Consider the following 9,324-nt stretch of genomic DNA (forward strand, 5'->3'; position numbering starts at 1 on the left):
CCTGGGGGAGGCGGAGCTCAGGGACCTGGGGGAGGCGGAGCTCAGGGACCTGGGGGAGGCGGAGCTCAGGGACCTGGGGGAGGCGGAGCTCAGGGCCCTGGGGGAGGCGGAGCTCAGGGCCCTGGGGGAGGCGGAGCTCAGGGACCTGGGAGAGGCGGAGCTCAGGCCTTGGGGGAGGCGGAGCTCAGGCCCTGGGGGAAGCCCCGCCCAGCCCAGGAAGCCCCGCCCCTCCTCCAGCAGGCAACCAACCCGCTGTCCCTGGCTGCCCTCTCCACACTTTCTACTGCAGACTGCCCCGCTCAAGAGTCCGGCTGGGGTTCAAGCTCAGTTGTGAGGCACCAAGAAGATGGGAACTGACCCTGCTGTGCTCACAGGTGGGCCTTCGGGAGGTTAGGGGTAGGGGAGGTCATGATTGGATCCTGGTGGCTTTACAAACAGAAAGGCCAGAGAACACAGAAGCCCACCTGTGCACTTCCCTGTCCTTGTCCTGCACCACCTCAGGGCTCTGATGCACAGCCCCTCAGCTTGAGCCTCCAGAACCATGAGGCCAAACCAATCTTTTTGCTTCTTAAGCTATTCAGCTTTGGGTATTTTGTTACAGTCTTGGAAAATGGACAAAGAAGACACTTTCTTATCCCTTCCGCTTCCCTAACTATATTATTTTCTGCTAGAGTCAAATAATCTCTGTCTCGGGGTCAGTTTAGCGCCACTGACTGGCCGTCTTGGGCATAAGAGAGGCCATCAGAAAGCTCAGACTCCCAATAGGAAGCCAGAGAGGGGCAGAAGAGGGGCCACCAAGGGTCCCGACCATCTCTCCCTGGTTGAGTCACTTCACCCCTGACCACCAGCAGCCGGGGCAGGAAGCAGCTCCCTCATCTTCAACTTCTGGGCAAGGTGGGGGTCCCCGGCCCGGGACCGCCCAGGGGGAGGGCTCCGTGGGCACAACGCCCACACCCACCGTCACAGCCCCGCGGGCGGCTGAGGCAGGAGGGTCCCTGGAGCCCAGGTAGTTGAACCCAGTTTGGGGAACATAGTGAAAGACCCTGGGGAGAGGGGAAGGGCTCCCCAGATTGAAGGGGAGGCTGCGTGTTGGGCGCCCATCGAGCAGAAGGGGATGTTCCCTGTAGTTAACCGACTGGGCCACGGAGCCCGGCCTGGAGGAGGCGGGTAATCATCACCATCATCGTAATCACAGTCATCAGCCGCACAATGGCGGCCACCACCGAGTCCCCCTCCACACCAGCTGCTGTTCTACACACCTCACGTCTTATCTCCCTGCATCCTCCTCTCTGTGGTAGGTAGAGTCTGACTCCCATTCTGCAGAGGAGGAAGCTGAGGCCCAAAGGACCGTCCCCGTCCTCTTTCTTCAGACCGTCCATAAACCCCACCTCGCACGCACCAGACGAGAACTTCTCGGATGACCCTGGGGAGGCGCTAGCCCACCTTTGTCCTCCAGATGAAGAAACTAGGATTCAGAGAGGTGGAGTGACTTGCCCAAGGTCACACAGCTTGGAAACCGTGGTGCTGGGATTTGATCTGTTCTAACTCCACAGCTGGTGGCCTCAGTGTCACGTTCCTGGTGTGGCTTTGTCCTCCGCCTGCCGTGTCTTCACAGAGGTCTGCAGGAGCAGCAGCTGGCTGCAATGTGGCCGCGTGAAGGTGCCACCCAGTCACCTGGTACCGCGGGGCTCGGTCTCTCCGCCCAGGGCAGCTCAGCGCGTCAGAGGCAGCTCAGCCACACTGTGGCGCCCAGAGCGGGGCTCGAGGGGTCTGGGGTTTCTGCCCCGATGCCAGAAGTTTACACCCTGAATCGATGCTGGGGGCCTCAGGCTGTGCCCGTGAACAGCGAGGACAAAGCCAGCCCGGGCCGTCACAGCAAAGAGGTCACACAATATGTGACGGTCACAGTCTGTGCTTCTCCGGATGGAGGGACTTCTGGGCACACGGGGCTCGGCCCCCGCCAGCCCGTCACGTCTCCACAGACGCTGGGAAGCAGGCGAGCCTCACGCTTAGAGGAAACACACCAGCCTCCTGGTTCTGTGCGCAACCTGCACAACAGTCCCCAGCAGGTGTGAGGACATGCCCCTTCCCTGGGCGGCACCCTCAGCTTCTGCCCAGACCTTCTCCACACAAAGTCACCAACAAGGCTGATCGCAAAGGTGTCTGAGTTCTCTCAGAACTATGCCAGGGGGCACGCCATGGCTCTAGGTTAGGCTCTAGGTGGAGGGGCGGGCAGGAGGACCCTAACCCCGGGGACATGCATGGCTACACCCCTCCTCCCGGCCAGCCACGTGCTCAGGCCTGTTTTACAAACGTCCCCATCACAGTTCCTCCACGAGCAAATGGGACTCACGGGCAGAAGGGCCGGGGGCAGGAGGGGGAGGTGGCATGGGACGGAGCCCAGGAAGGACAGAGCTGCCACCCAGTGACACAGAAGGACACAAGGGGGTCTCAGGAGGGTCTGGGAGGGTCTCTGGACAGGCTGGTGGGAGGCACCCAGAGTCCCTGCGCCAAGGGAAGACCTCGGGGGCAGGCTGCTGGGGACGAGGACGCTGGGAATTCAAGGAAGAGGGGCCTCCACCTGTCCACCCGGTCTCGGCCCCGCGCCCACCAGGCCTGTGGCCTCTGAGTCTGGAGAGAGGAGGACCATCAGCCTGGCCCCACCCGCGGCTGGCTGGTGACCCCGCCCTGTGCCGCCAGCCCCCCCCTCCACCTCCCCCAGGTGTGTGTCCCCAGCCCTGGCCAGAGCCGCGGCATGGCCCTGCACACCAGAGACGCGGAGGCCAGATGCCCCTGGGGCGGTGGGCTGGCATCTGTCACCACAATCCAAGAGGACAGGGCCTCGACCAGCGCCCGAGCCTGCGGAGGGACGGACAGCGGGGTCCTGTCCAGCCCCGGGGGAGATGGCCAAGGGGGCCGAGCGGGGGCAGTGTCGCCTGGCCACTTGGCCTGTACCCAGCCCTGCCAGCGGGCAGGCGGGGAGGGTGGGGAGGGGACAGGTCTCCGTTGGGCGCTGTCCAGGGCGCTGAAACCTGCGGCCTGCGGGCTCCCGCTGGGTCCCTGAGATCTGCGGTGGCTGACTCGGGAGGGGACTCCAGGGACCGCAGGGCTGAGAAGGACGGGGTGGTGGAGGCACAGCACCCGGCCGGTCCCGCTAAGGCCCCCGCACCGCGCTGGACAAGGTTCCCAGTGACACGGGGGCCAGGGTGTCACAGTGAGTGGCTCCCGGCTCAGGGACATTCTGTGGCCAGGGAGGCCTCCAGGGGGACAGAGGGCGGGTGTGGGAGGCACCACAGGGGCCGAGGGGCCGGGCGGGCAGCAGCCCCCAGGCCACAGGAGAGCCGCCAGGGGAGTGGGGGGACCAGGGGCGGGGACGCTGCGGTCTCCCCGGACACCCTCACGAGCACCTGGTCCCCAACTGTCCCTTGTGAAGCACCATAAAGGCCCTGGGCCCGGTACTCGGGGGAGGAGGAGGGAAGGGATGTCTGAGCTGAGCCGGATCCGAGGGTGACACTGATCACTGAGGCCACCCCATTGCCCCTGAACCTGGGGCTCCGGCTCCTTGATACCACCCTGTTCTGGAAGGTCCCTGGGTAGCCACCATCTCAGTGTGACTTCGGGCAAGTCACTGAGCCTCTGTGTCTTGGAAAGTCAAGGGAGGGGCCTGCCAGCGTCGGGTCAGTCCCCAACTCAACGAAGCTAAGACACCAGTGCCAGTCCCCTCCGTGCTGGTCCCCGAGTGTCTGAGCCTTTGTCTTGCGGGGCCCAGGGGGACCTTCCAAACAGGAACACTAGGTTTTACAGGGTCACCCGATGTCCACGGGCACAGACCCGGAGCCTGCCTGTCCACATGCATCTGGTGTCAGGACATCTGCTGTGGACTCTGGACTGTGTCACTGTCTGTCAGCGGAAGGTCCCCACCTCCTCGGTACCCGAGTGAATTTTCTGGAACATTCTGATGATCCGAAGTCTCACCACTTTCCAGCTCCGCGATCGTCTATTTTACTAAGCACCTACTATGTGCTCAGCATGGCACTGGGAGCCTCTCACAGAACCCAAGCTGGCCGCCCTGCCCGGGAGTCGGGCCTCTTTTCCGAACGCGCACGACTGTCCCAAGAGCTGCTGACGCCCGGCCGTCCTCGGCGTGGACATCTGCTCTGTCATCTCAGAACTAAAGCCAGCTTTTCCCAGGGCCTGGCTCAGTGACCGGGGTCCAGTACGACTCAAATATGTTTCATGAATCCCCAGCCTCAGGGTCCCCCGCGGCTCTGGTCCACAAGGAGCCCACAGAATCCCGGGAAGACGCCCACCGAGCCGCACAGCGGGCAGCGGAGACCCCGCAGCGTTACTGCCTCCGCCTGCCTGCACCGCAGGAGACGGGGGTCAGAGAGCCGTCACCCGGGCCCACACTCGACGCGGGCCAGGCGGTACCCGGGCTCCCAGGAGCCGAGGTGGACTCCCGTCCATCAGCAGCACAGGAGGCCAGCTCCGCAGGCCTCCTCAGCTCCCCACCCGCCAACAGAGACCAGGCCACCCCCCGGGGAATGCGGTCACGGTCAGGGGCCAGCGTGTGCCTGAGCCACCAGGAGGGAAGGAGGGGGCGGGTGGAGAAAGATCTAGAACAACAGCCCTAGTGCCGTTCAACTATGGTTAGAAAGACAGGGTGAGTGTGTCCTGAAATACAACACCCACAAATATCACACTCACAAACACACACACAGGCACACACACACACAGACACACACACAGATACACACAGATACACACACACACACACACACACACAATCCTTGCGCTCAGTCTCCCCGTGCCCATGAGTCCAGGGCGGCGCACACTCCAGTGTCTATGCCACACCAGCCTCTGGTCACCGCTGCCCGCGACCTTCACGGTCATGTCTTGAGACTTTCACAAGCTGAACAGTCTTGAACTTTCTTAGGTGCCTCAAGAACCATGTTGTTAAAGAAAAGAGAAAGAAGCCACCCAGGGTTTTTAAAAGATCTTCTTGCCAGCAAGGTCAAGCCAGGCCCTGCCAGCAGAAGTCACCCCAGGGAGCAGAAATTGGCACAAACACTTTGCAGAGCAATTTGGCGATATCCAGCAAGGCTGAGGAGGCATACGGTACACGACTCAGCAGTTCCTCTCCTGGGTACGTGCCCTGGAGAAAATCACTCTCCAGAAAGAGGCAACAGCTGGGCTCCAAAGAGCCCGGAGCTGGAAATGATTCCAGACAGATAAAAATGTTGGTGGACTGACAATTCAACACATGGAGTACTACACAGCCATGAAAATGGATGGGGAGGACTAGTCTTGTTAACCAGATTAATCTCACATGGGGAGCAAAAGGCAGGTCATAGAAGAAACATTGACAGAGAAACTTCAAGCTTGTGAAGGAAGCCCACGTTGCTCATGCAGTCAGGCCTCCAGAGCCGCAGACTTGGCCAAGCTTCCTGGCAACACCAGAGAGAAGTGCCCAGTGCTGTGACATGTCCCTGGAACCTGCCAAGGTCCCAAGCCATGAGACCGCGGCCACAGCCGACAGAGGTCCCCCAGCGCACACCCAAGCCCATGAGCGTCAGCACAGGGTCCTCGCGTCCCAAGACCCCAGCAGACAGTGCCAGCGGCCTGGCTCCGACCTACGGGGCCCAGAGGAGCCGGTGGCCACGATCAGAACCGCGAAAGCACGCAACCCGCGTGGGCACTGACGCCTGGGCCTCCTGCCACAGCCGGGACCTGGGTGGCCTCAGAGACCACGCGAGGACCCACACAGGGGCCGCAGAGGAGGAGGCACGCTGGGCTCTGACCGAGGGATCCCCAGAGGCTGGCTGGACGTCACCGGGACCATTTCCCGTGCCTGTGAGCCGTGGGGTCAGGTGGCTGAGTTCCAGCCCTTAGGACCCGTGTCACCTTCCACCTCACTTCTCCTCTGGGCTTTGATGCCAACAGGCCTGGGTTTGGGGAGCTGTGGTCGACAGCGAGGGGTACGAGGTGACAAGGTCCCTCAGTCACAGGAGGAGACAGCCTCACGATGACAACGATCGTTTTGGGCTTTCAGTGAACGAGAGAGAACGTTTTTGTGTTCAGGTTATTTCCAGTAGGACCTTTTGTCACAGCAGCTAGTGTTGCCTCATACGGGTCCCGGGGAGCGGGTCCGTCCCCTGCCCAGCGCCACGCATCGTTCTCTCGTCTGAAACCCCCGGAGTCGGCGGCCGCGCCTCATTTACACTCCTTACACCCACAGGAACCGGCATGGCCCTCGCGCCCAGCAACCCAACGTCAGCCACCGCGAAACCCAGGCGAGACCCTCCGAGCAAAGCAGAGACCCAGCGGGCGCAGGTGCCAGAGTGGAGCCACAGACCCTGGGTCACGCCTCAGCTCCGCGTTCACCACGTCACTCTGCCCTCTGGGTTCCCGGGTGGCCACAGGGAAGGTGGATTATGTCCCAGGTCGCTGGGTCGTGAGGGTGGAAGAGCGCGTGGGAGCACGTTGGAGTGGCCCGGGTGACCAGCTACTATTTTAACGGTCCCAGAGACGCCCAGGGTGATGGGCGGCTGGGGGGGAGGTGGGCAGGGAAGGAGGCAGGTGCGTGTGGGAGGACGCGGAGGCTCGGCCTCCCCGGCGCAGCCAGAGCCCGCAGCCGGCGAGCCTCCCGGGCGCGAGCCTCGCACTTACCCTGTCAACACCACCACGAAGTCCATCACGTTCCAGCCGTTCCGCAGGTAGGAGCCCTTGTGGAAGGCAAAGCCCAGGGCGATGATCTTAATTCCAGCCTCGAAACAAAAAATCCCAATGAAGTATGGTTCTGTGTCGTCCTGGGGGGAGAGAGGCAGGGTCAGGTCTGGGCTGGGCCGCGGGGGCCAGGACCCCAGCCGCCTGCAGGTCCAGGCCTCCAGCACCCGCCACCCGGCTCTGCATCCCGCCGGCCTCCTCCCGCAGCCTCGTCAGCTACTTTTGAGCGGCTAAGACACTGGACAGCACCCAGCTGTTCTGCGGACAGTTCTCCTGGAAGTCACCAGATTCCGGGCTGGACGTGTCGAAGGTTCTGAGGTGGGACCTCGTATGCTGTCCCCACTCCCAAATCTAACCCTGGCAGGTGGCTCTCAGTGGGTCTGCACTGGCACAGCGGCCCAGGTCGCTGACTGTGGAATGGCCAGCCCCGTCCTGGCTGGGAACCGGCCAGGGCCCCCGCCCCGCGCCCCTACAGGACCTCCCTGCCAGCTGGGCGTCCATGTGTTTGGAATGCCCACGTGACGCTGACCCTCAGGGCCCCTGGGCACCCTTCCCGTCTCTGATGGCGACACTTCTCACGTGCCAGGCCTCTGCACCTCTGCCTTCCTGATTCTATTTCCCCATCAGGTGCCACCAATGTCACTCTGTGGGTACGTGTGGTGCTGGGGTGACCGGGGGCCTCCCCCGGGCTCCCACTCTGAGCCTCATCCCAACCCTTGCTCAGCCTTCTTTCAGCTGATGCTCCCACACAGTTCTGCCCGAGCCCCAAACAGACGTCCCCAGATCCCGGGTCCCCAGGCCGGCTACAGTTTTTAGCCTTCGAGCTCTGACAAGTGACCATTAAGTCAACAGAGGCGTGGGACCATCCCTGTTTATGAGCTGACGTCCCCTTCCCCCCCCCCAGCTGTCCCTGCTGGTTCTGGAGGGGTGACAGGGCTGGGAACGTGGCTCAGTGGTGAAGCCCTTGGGTCCCATCCCATCACTGAATTAAAAAAAGAAATGAGCCAGAGCCGTGGCCCACGCCTGTCATCCAGTGGCTCGGGAGGCTGAGGCAGGAGGATGGTGAGTTCAAATCTAGCCTTAGCAAAAGTGAGGCTGTAAGCAGCTCAGTGGGACCCTGTCTCTAAATAAAATATAAAACAGGGCTGGGGTGTGGCTCAGTGGTCGAGGGCCCCTGAGGTCAATCCCTGGTACCAAAAAACAGAAAAAAAAAAACAAAACTAGGAAGGACAGGGAGCCCTCTGCTGCGGGTCGGGGCTCAGGGAGCAGCTGAGTGCTAGCGCACAGGCTGCGGATTTCCAGGGAACTGGATTTTGAACATCCCTAGAGCCGATGGCCAACGGGCAGCAGGGTATGGCCTCCCAAGGAGGCTGCCCAGGGGCCCCCAGGCTGGTTCTGGGGAAGAGGGCCTGAGGGCGGGCTCCTGGGCTGGTGTGAGCCCTGGGCGGCCCTGGGTGGCGTCCCCGGCACTGAAAATCAATAATGATAAAAAATGATCCAGCTGTTTGCGTCTCGGTGGAGCCAACAGCCATAAAAGGCACCAGTGAGACCAACAGGAACTCAGCACGGTGACAGGGGCCACGCTGTCACAGCACTGGGCACATGACGTCCGGTGGCCGAGCAAGACCAGGCCCGCGGCGTGAGGGACTCGGATCTCAGGAGGCAGTGGTGAGGTCACCGTCCCCGGGAAGGCGATGGCGAGGGCAGGGGTCTTGGTCAGGGCTGGGGACCAGGCCCCAGGCGGTCACCTGGCCGCTGCCCCAGGCTCCGTGTGGGTCACAGATTCTCACTGGAACTTGTTTTCCTGTTGGTTGGGAGGTGTCACCCCTGAGCCACCCCCGGCCCCTGGGTTGCTCTGGGTCTTCCTGGACCATGTGACTGTCACTGTCCCCTCTCACTGGGCCCCAGGTGGGGACGTCCCCCGGGCATCTCTTGCCCCAGGGCATCGGGGTGATGGACTCAGCCGCCCCCCGCCCCCGGCTCCTGTGGCCAGCACCACCCCCGGGAGGAGGAGGAGGGGGACGGGTGCTCACCAGCCGCTCGGACATGGGGGTCTTGTCGTCGTCGGGGAGGTGCTGCTCCAAGGCCAGGACGATGCAGTTGGCGATGATGGTGGCCAGGATCATGTATTCAAAGGGAGTGGCCGAGGGTTAAGGAGAACCGCAGCGGGTGGACAGGAAGGGGGGACCCTGGAGGCTGCCCGCGCCCCGTGGCCTGGGTCAGTGTCCCCAAGCCCCGCGATGGCCCCCGACACCCTCCTCCCTTCCCACCCCATCCCCCGGCCCCACCAGCAACAGCACCACCCGGCTCTCCTGTCCTGACCCCGGGCAGGGGACTTTCCAGGGAAAATGTGCACCTTTGCCCCTCCCCCGGGATGGACCGAACAGCGCGGACTCAGCGTCCACACGGTCAGGCGCCGTCCCAGACGCCAGGGAGAGCGAGGAAGCCACAGGGACACTCCCAGCCCCAGAGAGGACAGCGAGTAAATGAGATGACCACCCGAGGTGGACGGTGTCCTGTGGGCGGGTGGGGTGCACGGGCCTCCGCACCCACATCCACGAATTTCACCAAATGCAGGTGGAAAATACTTCGAAAAGT

General features: G+C 62.8%; 1 protein-coding gene across 1 annotated transcript in view; it reads right to left on the bottom strand.

Annotated features, from left to right (window-relative positions):
- Window positions 1-8,876, bottom strand: part of Cacna1a (calcium voltage-gated channel subunit alpha1 A) — a gene marked incomplete at its 5' end in the record, with an annotated part of 153,626 nt that extends 144,750 nt beyond the window's left edge. Inside the window, 2 exons of the mRNA XM_048795338.1 lie at window positions 6,670-6,809; window positions 8,760-8,876. Coding sequence (XP_048651295.1) covers window positions 6,670-6,809; window positions 8,760-8,876 — 257 coding nt within the window. The remainder of the gene's footprint in view (window positions 1-6,669; window positions 6,810-8,759) is intronic.
- Between the last annotated feature and the right edge of the window lie 448 nt (window positions 8,877-9,324).

The sequence above is a fragment of the Marmota marmota genome, unplaced genomic scaffold (genome assembly GCF_001458135.2).
Source record: "Marmota marmota marmota unplaced genomic scaffold, marMar, whole genome shotgun sequence".
Lineage (NCBI taxonomy): Eukaryota > Metazoa > Chordata > Mammalia > Rodentia > Sciuridae > Marmota > Marmota marmota.